Below are 14,627 nucleotides of genomic sequence, written 5' to 3' on the forward strand. Positions count from 1 at the left end.
GGAAAAAAAGTCAGAATTGTGAGATGTAAACTCACAATTGCAAAATAAATAAATAGAATTGTGAGATAAAAAGTCACAATTATGTTTTTATACTTTTTTATTCTGTGGTGGGAAAAAAGCTTCCATAATAACCAAAGGCCATGTGTATGTTGGATTTGCTGTTGATCAATGGCAGCAATTTCATGTTTTCATTTCAGTAAAAGCTTCATGTAAAGCTTTTACTACAACGATTCCACTATCACTGTTCCATATATGCAGAATGTGTGGTCTGCGTAGGGCACTAATTACCAATGCGACACTATCCCACCCTTTTTGGGGACAACATCAACACCGCCACCCAACCTCAGAAAGAGATTTCAACCAAAGGGATCAACTGAAGTTCAGCATATATGGGGATTCATTTGACCAGTAGCTGCCCTGAGCAATTATGTTACTTTCGTCTTTTTCTCTTTTTCTGCTGCGCATTCTATAAAATAATGACTCACTTCTGTTGCCAAGAATGCACACATTCAACACTCAACCAAAAATGGAGAATGGCTTACATGCATTATACTTTTACTGCAGTAAAAGGAAACGTCTCGGTTACGTATGTAACCCTCGTTCCCTGAAGGAGGGAACGGAGACGTACGTCAGTAGTGACCGACGAATTGGGATATCACTTAGAGAGCCCTATCAGTATCGTGTAAACTAAAACAAGCCAATGGAATTGGCGTGCGATATTTGCATAATGCGCACCGCCTCCGACAGGTGTATATAAATAGGAAGCAGATGCAATCGCACTATGTTTTTCGCTGAGGAGACAACTGGTGTCCGCGCTACAGTGAGGGTACAGAAACTGTGGCGACGGAACGTACGTCTTCGTTCCCTCCTTCAGGGAACGAGGGTTACATACGAAACCGAGACGTTCCCTTTCAGTCGGTCACGTTCGACGCACGTCAGTAGTGACCGACGAATTGGGATCCCAACTAAAGCGCCAGTTACGAAACCCCTTCCAGTGCCCAGCGCAAGCTCAGCCGCCCATAGCACCGGCTGGCGGTGAAGGGGGCGAGCTTACACCGAGAGAGTCTACTGCTGTCTAACCAATACCCACTAAATAAACTAGACTACACTGGGGAAGCGAACCCGTAAGGGACGCTGCGGAGGCCACTACCTACCCAATGGCGGAGGAGTTTACGTGGAGAATACACATATGGACTGGCCCGGGGGGCAGTACGCATATTGAGTCCCTGGATGGCTCCACCTGGGTAGGGGGAGACTCATCTGACAGGTGACAGCAGAGCTGGCTCTGCTAAGGGAAAGACACGGACTCGCCGTAGGGAGTTTTAAACCGTGGATAATTACACATATGGGACCGCTCACGTAGAGGGGTCACGACATATGGGCCCCAGCCAACAGACAGCGTCAGCGACGGATGTAGGCCTGGCATCAGACACTCCGCAATGTCCGAGCCGAAGGGGGAGGCGGAGGAACTCGACAGAGTTCGCCAAGCGGGGAACACGACTGGAGTGAAAGTATTCACGTATCCGGCCAGGGGGCGGGAATGGCATTGCAAGCTGACACTTAGAGTGGGTACAACACGTCTACCGACTAGTGGATGCGAGTACACGTGAAGATACCGGCTCTACACGTAGGCTATAAAACCTAGCGAACGTGTTAGGTGTCGCCCAGCGCGCAGCTCTACAGTACGCCAAGGCGATGGCATCCACTATCCAGTGGGCCATCCTCTGCTTGGAGACAGCCTTTCCCTTCTGCTGGCCTCCGTAACAGACAAAGAGCTGATCTGAGGTCCTGAAGCTTTGCGTTCTGTCCACGTAAACGCGCAGAGCGCGGACGGGACAGAGCAAAGCTAGGGCTGGGTCTGCCTCCTCCGAGGGCAGCGCTTGCAGGTTCACTACCTGATCTCTGAAGGGAGTGGTAGGAACCTTGGGCACGTATCCAGGCCGGGGTCTCAGGATGACGTGAGAATCACCGGGCCCGAATTCTAGGCACGCTTCGTCGACCGAAAATGCATGCTGATCCCCTACCCTCTTCAGGGAAGCCAATGCAACTAGAAGAACCGTCTTGAGAGATATTAGTTTCAGGTCGACTGATTGCAAAGGCTCAAAGGGATGACCCCGGAGAGCTGTGAGAACCAGGGTCAGATCCCAAGAGGGTACGGAGGAAGGGCGAGGAGGATTCAGTCTCCTCGCCCCCCTCAGGAACCTGACGATCAGATCGTGTTTCCCCAGGGACTTACCCTCAACTGCGTGGTGATGTGCGGCGATAGCGGCAACATACACCTTCAGGGTGGAGGGAAGGAGCTCTAGCGGAAGTGATGGTGTCTACGACCGCTTGCGGGAGATCACTCAGAACCTCCGCATCCCGTCCAGGGACCACACGTGGAGGTTCCATAGATCGGGACGCGGGTGCCACAGGGTGCCCCGTCTCTGAGTCAGGAGGTCCTTCCTCAGAGGAATCGGCCAGGGAGGGGCTGTCGCGAGGAGGATGAGGTCTGAGAACCAGGTCCGAGTGGGCCAGTACGGAGCCACTAACAGAACCTGCTCCCCGTTCTCCCTGACCTTGCACAGGAGTTGTGCGAGAAGGCTCACTGGGGGAAACGCATATTTGCGCAGACCCGGGGGCCAGCTGTGTGCCAGGGCATCCGTGCCGAGCGTGCCGCCGGTCAGGGAATAAAACCACTGGCAGTGGGCAGTTTCTGGGGAGGCAAACAGGTCTACCTGGGCCTCGCCGAAATGCTGCCAAATCAGCTGAACCTGGGGGGTGGAGCCGCCACTCGCCCGCAAGTGGAGGCTGCCGTGACAGCTCGTCGGCTGCACGGTTGAGCACACCTGGGACATGAGTGGCCCGAAGGGACCTCAGATGCTTCTGACTCCACAACAAGAGATGGCGGGCGAGTTGCGACATGCGACGGGAACGTAGACCACCTTGACGGTTGATGTACGCAACGGCCGCAGTGCTGTCTGAGCGGACTAGAACGTGCTTGCCTGACAACAGCTTCTTGAAGCGGGCCAGCGCAAGACGTACCGCTAGCAACTCGAGGCAATTGGTATGCCAATGCAGCTGAGGCCCCGTCCAAAGACCTGCCACTGCATGCCCGTTGTACGTGGCCCCCCATCCCGTGGCAGAGGCATCTGTGGAGACCACAGCATGCCTGGACACTTGTTCGAGGGGTACTCCGGCCCGCAGGAACGAAGGATCCGACCAACGGACAACGGTGCGACGGCAGCTCGGTGTCACGGGGACACGGAGCGTGCCGCACTGCCACGCCCATCTCAGGACCCGGCCGCGGAGCCAGTGTTGAAGCGGCCTCATATGGAGCAATCCGAGCGGCGTGACCGCGGCTGCAGATGCCATATGCCCCAGGAGCCTCTGAAAGTCTTTCAGTGGGGCCGCTGTCCTGCGCTTGAGCGAGCTCAAGCAGTTCAACACCGACTGGACGCGCGCCTCGGTGAGACGTGCAGTCCATGCGACCGAGTCTAGCTCGAGACCGAGATAAGAGATCCTCTGCCCGGGGGCGAGTTTGCTCTTGTCCCAGTTGACCCGAAGACCCAACCGGCTGAGGTGAGCTAAAACCATGTCCCTGTGTTCGCACAACTGCTCTCGCGAGCTGGCCAGGATCAGCCAGTCGTCGAGATAGTTGAGAATACGAACGCCCTGTTCCTTGAGGGGAACAATGGCCGCCTCTGCAACCTTCGTAAAGACGCGGGGTGACAGGGCCAGCCCGAAGGGTAGGACTTTGTACTGATATGCCCGACCCTCGAATGCAAACCGCAGGAAGGGTCTGTGTCGAGGCAGAATCGAGACATGAAAGTACGCGTCCTTCAGGTCTATTGCTGCAAACCAATCCTGTGGATGGACGCATTCGAAAATGCGCTTCTGCGTGAGCATCTTGAACGGCATTCTGTGAAGATACCGGTTCAGGACGCGCAGATCCAGGATTGGCCGTAGCCCACCGCCCTTTTTTGGTACAATGAAGTAGGGGCTGTAGAACCCCGACTTCATATCGGCTGGAGGGACCGGCTCGATTGCATCCTTCGCCAGTAGGACAGCAATCTCCGCCCGGAGAACAGGTGCACTGTCCAACGACACTTGAGTGAAGTGGACACCCCTGAAAACCGGGGGACGCCGGGCGAACTGAATCGCATAGCTGAGTCTGATGGTGCGAATGAGCCAGCGGGACGGTCTGGGAAGCGTGATCCATGCCTCCAGACTCCGAGCCAGCGGGACCAAAGGCACCACAGACGCACCGGGGTGGGGCAGTAAGGCAGAGAGGGACCCGACTCGGACGGCATGGGAGCAGCCCGGAGTGAGGTTGGACTCTGCAAGGCAGCAGTGCGAATGGGAGACGGCGCACGGGACGCGGTCTGCGCCATCACACTGCCGCCTACTGGCGGAATGGGAGGGGGTTGCGAGCGGCGAGGTGGGGCCTGGCACACTGGCAGATGCGCCCTCTTGTAACCTGGAGTTTGAGGAAACTGCTCTTTTTGTGACAAAGTGGGTACCGCTGGACTCTGGAGAGCCAGCGGCGGTAGATGGACAGATGCCACAAAATCCCCTCGGCCCTCCTCCGGGGGTGGGAGAGCAGATGGAATACTCTCCCGAAGAGCAGGAACCTTCCACTCCAGGTCGCCCGTCTCAGGGAAGAGTTTTCCTCGACCGCTTGCCACCTGGCTTGGCAGAGACGGGCTGGGCACCACGTCCACGACCGGCACCCTGCTGTTTGGCTGGTGTTGGCTGCTGCTTTGCCGACTTAGCAGGGGTGGAGGAAGACACAGGCGGGCGCCCTCGGCGACGCCCTCTGTGCAGCGGAGAACTGTTGGGCAAAGCTCTCCACTGCGTCGCCGAAAAGGCCGACCGGAGACACGGGGGAATCCAGGAACCGATGTTTGTCGGTCTCCCTCATGTCTGCCAAGGTCAGCCAGAGGTGGCGTTGCTGGACTACCAGAGTAGACATCGCCTGGCCAACAGAACGCGCTGTCACCTTCGTCAGTGGCAGCGCGCAGCTCCCCAAGCAGCTGTTGGTCAGGACCTTCCTGGGGCATCTCCGACAGCGCTTTTGCCTGGTAAACCTGCAAAAGAGCCATCGCGTGCAGGGCGGAGGCAGCCTGCCCACAGGCACTGTAAGCCTTCTCAGTCAGACCGGCTGAGAATTTACAGGCCCGGGACGGGAGACGCGGCTTACCGCGCCAGCCAGTGGCCGTTGGACACAACTGCATCGCAACAGACCGCTCGACTGGCGGGATCCTCACGTATCCCCTGGCTTCCCCGCCGTCCAGGGAGGTGAAGGCGGACGAGGGACCAGGCCTTGTACGAGCCCTATACGGAGCTTGCCAAGACCTGGTCACCTCATCGTGTACTTCCGGGAAGAAAGGCATTGGGGCGGGACGCTGGGTTTGACCAGCGCGACCCCCCCCAAGTACCAATCGTCCAACCGAGATGGGCCGGGACAGGGTGGAGGGTTCCACTCAAGCCCGATGCACAAGGCGGCCCGGGAGAGCACAGCCGTGAGCTCGGGATCCGACTCGGGCAACGCTACCGTCCCGGATGGCGGCAGCGCGTCCGGATCTTCCTCCCCCGAGGACTCTGGCTCACCTTCCGATGCAGAGATCGACATCCGATCCGCCGCCGGTGGCACGATGGGTTGCGGTGCTGATGAGGCGGTAGGGGCCCGAGGAACGTTTCCGCTCGGCGGGGAAGCCCTGACTGTAATCCTCAGGTCACCCTTCCACTACTGACGTACGTCGAACGTGACCGACTGAAAGGGAACTGAATTTTTAAAACTATGGATTTCATATTTTCTGCAGGTAGAACGGAATCATGACAAGTAATGCAGTTTTCATAATGCCATCAACTGTTAGTATTTTGACAGTCATTGCACTATGATTGACTACATGTTCATATTGGATAGAAAACTAGTGCTATGTTTTGACAGAACGACTCGATTTTGAATCAGGTTTGCTGTGTTTTGATAGAGTTATTATGTGTTGAAATAGGTTTTTAGCATTTTGAAATGTGAAGTTTGTGTTTATTTAACAAAATATGGTTTTGGGCAGAAAATTAACTATTTGGCTAATTGTGTGATGTAGGTGTGTTGCTGTGTTAAGAGTTTAGAAAAAGTATTTAAAGTATTGCTAAACGCTTGTTAGCAATTGAAAAAAACTGTAATAAAGCCACAACACAACGAAATCAAGCCACAACACAACGGAATAAAGCCACAACACAACGAAATCAAGCCACAACACAACGGAATAAAGCCACAACACAATGAAATCAAGCCACAAAGCAATGGAATCGAGCCACAATACAACTTAATAAAGCCACAACACAACGAAATCAAGCCACAACACAACGGAATAAAGCCACAACACAACGAAATCAAGCCACAACACAACGGAATAAAGCCACAACACAACGGAATAAAGCCACAACACAACAAAATCAAGCCACAACACAATGGAAATGCTCCCGACCACTAGGGGGCTCTCAGAGCTCGGTAAAGTTAGTTTTCCTTGCCAATGTTCTAGTAATATCAGTCAGCAGTAATATCAATACCACTATTAGTTCTAACAGTGTGTAACCACCTTATATAGACATGAAATATCAATTCAAAATCATCTACGTGCAAAATAGCTTCATATTTATACCTGTGAATGATTTTATGCGCTACCACGGCACATGATGAAGGGAATGTCTGCCAATTCCACCAAGTCGTTAAAATGTATAATTTGCATTCAATAAATTACTTGTAACATTTAAAAACAGACATATTCAAATTCCAAAGCTTGTCAGTCTTGCCAACAGGAACTAACAAGCTTTGGAATTTGAACATGTCTGTTTTTAAATGTTAAACAAAGTCACTGTAATGAATACTAATTATACGTTTTAACCACTTGGTGGAATTGGTCGATGTTCCCTTCATCATGCGCCGTGGTATCGCATCAAATCATTCACAAGTATAAATATGAAGCTATTGTGGACATAGTTGATTTTTAATTAATATTTCATGTCGATATACAATGTCTACATACTTAAAACTAATCATGGTATTGATATCTTTGTAAGACTGTCGACTTTATAGAACAGTGGCAAGGAATACTAATCTTACCAAGCTCTGAGAGCCCCCAAGTGGTGGGGAGCATTTCCGTTGTGTTGTGGCTTGATTTTGTTGTGTTGTGGCTTTATTTCGTTTTGTTGTGGCTTGTTTCCGTTGTGTTGTGGCTTTATTTCGTTGTGTTGTGGCTTGATTTCGTTGTGTTGTGGCTTTATTTCGTTGTGATGTGGCTTTATTTCGTTGTGTTGTGGCTTTATTTCGTTGTGTTGTGGCTTGATTTCGTTGTGATGTGGCTTTATTTCGTTGTGTTGTGGCTCGATTTCGTTGTGTTGTGGCTTTGTTTCGTTGTGTTGTGGCTTGATTTCGTTGTGTTGTGGCTCGATTTCGTTGTGTTGTGGCTTTATTTCGTTGTGTTGTGGCTTGATTTTGTTGTGTTGTGGCTTGTTTCCGTTGTGTTGTGGCTTTATTTCATTGTGTTGTGGCTTTATTTCGATTGTGTTGTGGCTCGATTTCGTTGTGTTGTGGCTTTATTCTGTCGTGTTGTGGCTTTATTTCGTTGTGTTGTGGCTTGTTTCTGTTGTGTTGTGGCCTGATTTCGTTGTGTTGTGAGCTTATTTTTGCTTTTTTGATTTGGTTGTGTTGTTCACTACTGGGCCACCGTACATTTCTGACTACAGTCAAGAATAGGCTGTTTTCATGCATGTGCCTTTAAATGCAAATGAGCTGCTGTGCCCCGCCCCCTCTACGATCACAGTTCATGACTCAATCGGATTCTCTGTCAAATATTAGACATCTGCTTAGTTTTGATTATCATCTATGTCGTTAACACTCTCACAGATAGTGGATCACGGATTTTATCTTTAAAGTTTATTATTTCTACACATTTTAAAGCTATATCAGTTTAAACTTCTAACCAGTGCTCTGAACAGGTTCAAAGAACGAAAACCGGAAACAAACCGGAAACGGAAACTAAATCAAATTTAATCATTCTGAACAGAAATGCTAATTTGAAATGGCCATTAACCGGTTAATAACGTTATTTTATCATTCTGTTTAATATTTTGATTTGGCAGTCAACCAATCACAAATTCAAATAGTACAGCCTATGCAAATGTGACGCTGATGCATCCAATGAGTGAAATGCCCGTGCTCACGCTCTAAACTGAGATGCCCGTGCTGACGCGCTCAGCACAGCTGTCAAGTCTATCTTCTTACGGTGTGAGGACACGCCTTTTTGGGAGGGGGTGTACTGTCACGTGTAGTTGGTTTTTGATCAGTTTTCATGTTTTTCCCTGTCTTCAGTTTCAGAGTCAGTTTTCTAGTTTGCTAATTGGTGTGACAGTAATTATGAAATTACATATAAAGATCTACTTTAAAGTCCTGCTTAAGTGGGTCAAAAACACTCAAAAGTTCAACTAACTGAAATTAATATAAAATTAAACTGTAATACATTTTCATGCAATTGTAACTAACATGCAAAGAAAAGTATATTTCAATCTTTATACAAGTATATTAAACTATACTACTTTTCACAAGGTAACAACACATGTGGCAGAAAAATCTAGTCACATCACCTAGATCACCTTCTTGTTAAGGTTTCTCCAATCAGGTTTTTTTGGGTCAATCACTGAAAGCAGTATTGGCTGATACAATCACTGATGCCGATCACCAAAATAAAAATACCATTCTTAACTATGTATTTCAAGTACATTAAAAGGAAATAACTCTTCAGTCCACCATAAACCTTTTTCACACTTCCATGTTTTTGGCTTCCGTAATGATCCACGCTGGGTAAAAGTTTTTCCGGTTAAAGTGATAGATAGCCTCGATCAGAACCAGCTCGGGAATCAAAGTCATTTTACGAATTAAATGTCATGAAAATGTTTGAACGTTCTTGGTGAATTATTGGTGAGACTACAGAGCTCTCATTAAGAGCTAAATTTAATAAATAATTCAAAGTGATGACGGTTAAACTGGTTATGTTCTTTGTGTCTTTTTGACGCGGTTGTGCATTATCGCGCTCTATGTGCTGTAAAGACAGTGCCTGCGTCTAAACGTGCATACTAGCCATCCTAAATAGTAGTCTATGTGACATTAGTAATATTAGTAACATTAGTAGTACTATTTAGGGTGGATAGTATGCACATTGGGATGTATAGAGTATTTTTAGTGACGTGCTGGGGAAATGATTGGCAACTCCCTTATCACGCAAGCCTGATCTTCTGATTCATAAAACAGGACCGCTCGCACCCTGGATATTTCTGGATAGCTATATATAAACACTTTAGTCATCCCTCACTCATATTTTCCTGTTGTCATCATCATAAAGTTTGTATTATGCACACTCACAGTATTATTGTGCTGTTGCAACATTAATGCAAAGACTGATAGTTGTGTACAGTGTGGTGTTGGAAATTAATTATGTCTTACTAGTTTTAACACTAGAAGTCCCAGAGAGCAGCCATTTGGCTTTTCTACCTATAAAACCCGCAGGACAGCCGATGGGCTGGAAGGCTTTAGGCTAATATCCTTAATCAGCTGTGAACAGTTGCTTTTGTTATGTAAACAATGTGTGGCCATGCTGAGCCACTTCAAGGAAACTTGTGTTTCACTTTGCCATCTTAGGGAGAAATCAACACACATGTTTTTTTTTTTCCTTTGTTGCTGAGATCTATTGATAAAAATAGTACAAAATAAAATAAATAAACAAACCATTTGTACACATATTTACAAATAATATTAAAAAGTGAGTGAGTACATTTCAGCAATCACTCACAATCCTGGCACTGCCTGGCAATATATTATAAATACATTTTGTATATATTCATTATATATTAATCTTATATTTGAAATACATCATAAGTCCATTTTTAAAAGTGTTTGAAAGATGGGTTCATGTGTACTACAAGTGGTAACTAAATACATTTTTCTATACAGAGATAGTATGTTAAAAGCACATTTTAGTTCAAATTCATGGTGTCTCAAAATAGCACAGTTGAGTACACTTAGATGTTCTTAAGATTATCTTAAGTACTAAAGAAGAGCTTTTAGTATATTAAGTACAAAATAAGTGCACGGAAATAGAGCACTGGACATCATGGAAGTGTAAAAGTGTACTAAAATAAAGTGTATTTTACTGCACTTTTTTTCATCTGGGTAGACACTCCAACACTTTCCGTTTGCATTAAGATTATTTTTATTACCACACTGGCAGATATTGATCATTTTACTTAAGTAAAATGCACTTAATTTAGATCCCCCCAGGAAACAAGACTAAATATCATATATAATTTTCTCATATAGAAAATCCATCTTGATTTAGTGAGTTAACTTTTTAAACATCACTTGCACTCCCTCATTTCAGGGTTAACATACTCAGAGTTTTCACTTAACCCACTGCAAAAAATGCTGTTCTTACTTAGATTTTTGGTCTTGTTTCTAGTCAAAATATCTTAAAGTTCTTAAATCAAGATGCATTTTCTTGACAAGTAAAAATTATTTTCTTGTTTTCAGGAAAAATAAGTCAAAATTGTCTTTCCTTAAAACAAGCAAAATAATCTGCCAATGGGGTAAGCAAAATAATCTTATTTCAAACCAAGAATAAACTATATAATCTTGTTTTCAGTTTGGACTAAGATTATTTTGCTTACCCCATTGGCAGATTATTTTGCTTGTTTTAAGGAAAAAAGTACTCAATTTTGATTTATTTCTCCTGAAAACAAGAAAATAATTTGTACTTGTCAAGAAAATGCTTCTTGATTTAAGAACTTTAAGATATTTTGACTAAAAACAAGACAAAAATTCTAATTAAGAACAGCATTTTTTGCAGTGCCTCCTTTCTGAAACCGGCCCATGGTCAATCAAGTTCTCTGCTTTTAGCAGCCCTCCCTCCCCCACTCATACAAACAAGCCACCAGCAACCATTCACACACACACCCCCAACCCCCCTGCAGATTGCTCAGGTAATGACCATATTTACACATGAATTGATGCTAATGATAGCCAAAAGACTAGCCAGTTAGCATCCACTTGGCTAAAGGAGGGTTACAAATCTCTGGGACTTCTAGTGTTAATTATGTCTTACTAGTTTTAATCGATCAGGATATAACATATGCTTGAATGTGGGATGTAATGCCATATGAGATTAATACATGCTATATATTTTTAAAAATGTATTAAACTCATGTCAATATTGTGTATCTCACGACTTTATATCCCCCATTGAAGTATATATTGGGAGTTAATTTTTTATGAATAAATTATATAAATAATGTGCATCGTACGTGATATGATTGGGGGAATTACTGAATGAGTAGCTATGTAGCCTATACTGACTATAAATTCACCTGCCGTAAATTCGAGCAATGGTTTGAGTGGCCGTATAAGCTACAAACAAGTAGAAAATAATTTCTTTGTAGATTATACAACAGCAACTTGGAAAACAGACAAAACAGAAAAGGTAAGAAGTGATATTTGAGAAAAGAGCCTATCAATCTAATAGCCGTAGATGCATAGCGGAACTAACTTTACCCCGCGTCACGTGATTTCCGATTCTTGTGAAAAAGGTCTATTGTCTTGTCAGATAAGACTGGTATTCTCTGCCATTTCAACTACAATTATCCAAGTCTCAGTTACCTACCTGCTTACATCGCTTGTCTGCACAAATCTTCACAATAAACCTGTTGTTTGGAAATTGATGGTTTCATTCTTTTGTTGTGTGACAGATGACCAGACCTTAAACAAAAGTACAACACGGGCATTCTCCTCACCCCTATAGACCCAGCAGATCTGCTTCTCTTCTCAATTTGAAGATGGCCACCCGATCGAGAACTACATATAAGAGTTCCTCGAGCTTACATCAAGTACCCTGGAACGATGACACACTAAAGACCTTTTTTTTTTTTTGGTGTGGTTTGGACGATCTCCTTTATCAACATGTTCCAGAGGCTGCAACATGTTCTTTGAAGAAATATATTGATAATGTTCTATGGTTGTGAGGATCATCTTATACTGCAGAGGAAGCATTCCCTGAGTCTGTTCCAGTGAGTGAAGTTCCAGAGTCCACTTCAGCCCCAGAGTTGAGTCATAAGCCCATTCCAACCCCAGAGTTTAGTCCCGAGCCTGCTCCAGCCCCGACGTTCAGTTATAAGTCCATTCCCGCACCAGAATCTGCTCCAATCCATTAGTCTGCTCCAGAGTCTGAGCCAAGTCCAAGGGCTACTAAAGCATCAGTGCCTCATTTAACCTCAACTCAGAGGAGGCAGAGGAAGAAACTGCCCTCTGCAAGTCCAGGCCCTGACCACAGCCCAGTGTCTGCTCCAGCCCCTGACCAGAGCCCACTCTCGTCCCAGAGTTCAGCCCAGTGACCACTCTTCTCCCAGAGCTCAGTTCAGCCCAGTGCCCACTCTCATCCCAGAGCTCAGCCCAGTGCCCACTCTCATGCCAGAGCTCAGCCCAGTGCCCACTTTACTGCCAGAATCCTTAGCCAACATGGCCATTATGTCAGAACCCAGCCAGATACTTCCAAGCCCAGAGGATTCAGAGATTCCTCTACCAATGATTGTTTCCCTTGTTATGGGAGTGGTCAAAATGTGTGTTTGGGCTGCACACTGCTCTCCCACTAGTAATGAAGTGGAGGTCACTTCTTCTGTCTATCTAGATGCAAACACAGAGGTCATTTCTAAGTTTCCCGTTTGCCCAGAGTCGACCAGGGAGGTTGTTCTCGAGTTTCAAGTCTGTTCAGATGTGACCATGGAGGTCGCTGCCCAGTTTTCTGTCTGTTTAGATGCAACCGCAGAGGTCATTCCTGCACTGCCTGTTTGCCTTGACATAACAGAGAGATCAAACAGACACCTTGCCGGCCTCATTATGACCATTGCTAACCTCTGTGTTCTGTGTTCCAGTTCCTCCCTCCAGTTCCTTCAGCTCCACCATGGGGACCTTCAGTTACATCTGTGCTGCTATGGTGATCTTCTGCTCCACCGTGGGGGTCTTCAATACTGTCTGCACAGGTGTTGGTCATCTGCTACACCACGGAGATCTTTAATTACATCTGCGCTGCAGTGGAGGTCTTCTGCTCTGCTGTGGGAGTCTTCCATACTGTCTACACTGCTGTGGTTGTCATCTGCTCTGCCTTTGGATTCTACCCTTGCTCATTCTGTCCTAGCCTCTTTTCCCCTATTGGACCTTTTTTTGGTGTGAGGTCACACCTTCTGGAAGGAGGGAGGGGTACTATCAGGGGTATCCTCAGTCACCAGCCTGTCACCAGAGAGCTACATTTCCCAGCATCCCTTCTGGTCCCCACCTGCACTCAGCCATCACACCTGCCACTGATTACCTTTGCGATCCCCTTCACTCATCTTTAGTCATCTGCTTCAGTCATACGGTCCACCATCTCATCTGCAACAGATAAGACTGTTGTTCTCTGCGATTTCAACTACAATAATCTAAGTATCAGACACCTACCTGCTTACATTGCTTGTCTGCACAAATCTGCTCAATAAACCAGTTGTTTGGAAAGTAACTGTGTTGCATCCTTCTGTTGTGTGACAATTAGGCTGCTGTCACTCTAAAACTGATTGCACAGATCCAATATACTGATACACATGCAACTCACTTCCCAACTGTTTGTTCACTTAAGACATAACCAAAGGTGTTTAAGTTAATACTCACCAAGCCGGGCACATTTCTGTGACACATTTCTATCTATTTGACAGTTTAGGCCCAAACCCGAAGCTCAAAGTTCACTTTGCTTATCCATGTTCATTTCAACATACCATGACAACATACCACATGATCACATGAGGACAAGGGAATCACATGACAACAGGAACCATGACAGTAAGCATGAATACAAATTAAAAGACATAAGATAGATAGATGGACAGACAGATTAATTGATAGAGCTACAATCTAAAAAGGACTTTGAATAAACTCATCACAACATAATTCCTATACATCCATTTGTGTTATTTAATTTAATATTATTCTACAATATGAAAATAGTAATAATACAGCATGATTAGGTACTCACTTGCTGCAGTTGATGATGATATCCTCAGGTCGGATGCGGCGTTTCAGTTTGCCCATCTTAGGATGGTCCCCACGGCCTCGGAACAGACCTGGAGGCTCAATCCTGAAGTTGCCAATTCGCTCCCTGTGGTTGTCCATAACACAGTATCCATACTCCTGCAGAATGCGTTCATTCTCTTCTTTGGTTTTCTGTGAAAATATGAATTTGCCAGTTTAATAGTCAGTTTCCATTTCAGCAGCATGTGTTTGTTTGTGGCAAACTAACCTGTTTCTCCTCTTTTGACATCTGTTTTCTGGCCTCAGACTGTGCTTTAAAGTACTCGTGCATCTCAGTGAAGTCACATTTCTTCAGCTCAGTGATCTTTGACTTCTCCTCTGATGTCATTTCCTTACAAGAAACATTTGTGGGACAATGTTTCTATAAGACACTGAGACAATGTTTCTATAAGAATAATGACATTTTCAAATTTCTTTGCACATTTCCAGCTGATGATACCGTAAACCTATTCCCTTAAAGCATTAGTCCACTTTTAAATAAACTTTA

General features: G+C 46.0%; 1 protein-coding gene across 2 annotated transcripts in view; it reads right to left on the reverse strand.

Annotated features, from left to right (window-relative positions):
* Positions 1 to 14,627, reverse strand: part of top1b (DNA topoisomerase Ib) — a 44,041-nt gene that overhangs the window by 17,199 nt on the left and 12,215 nt on the right. For both annotated transcript variants that reach the window (XM_067371235.1, XM_067371236.1), the window contains exons 11-12: positions 14,349 to 14,471; positions 14,085 to 14,272 (exon numbers count right to left, since the gene is read on the reverse strand). In XM_067371235.1, the coding sequence (XP_067227336.1) occupies positions 14,085 to 14,272; positions 14,349 to 14,471 (311 nt within the window). The remainder of the gene's footprint in view (positions 1 to 14,084; positions 14,273 to 14,348; positions 14,472 to 14,627) is intronic.

Source organism: Chanodichthys erythropterus, chromosome 20, assembly GCF_024489055.1.
Source record: "Chanodichthys erythropterus isolate Z2021 chromosome 20, ASM2448905v1, whole genome shotgun sequence".
NCBI classification, from domain to species: domain Eukaryota; kingdom Metazoa; phylum Chordata; class Actinopteri; order Cypriniformes; family Xenocyprididae; genus Chanodichthys; species Chanodichthys erythropterus.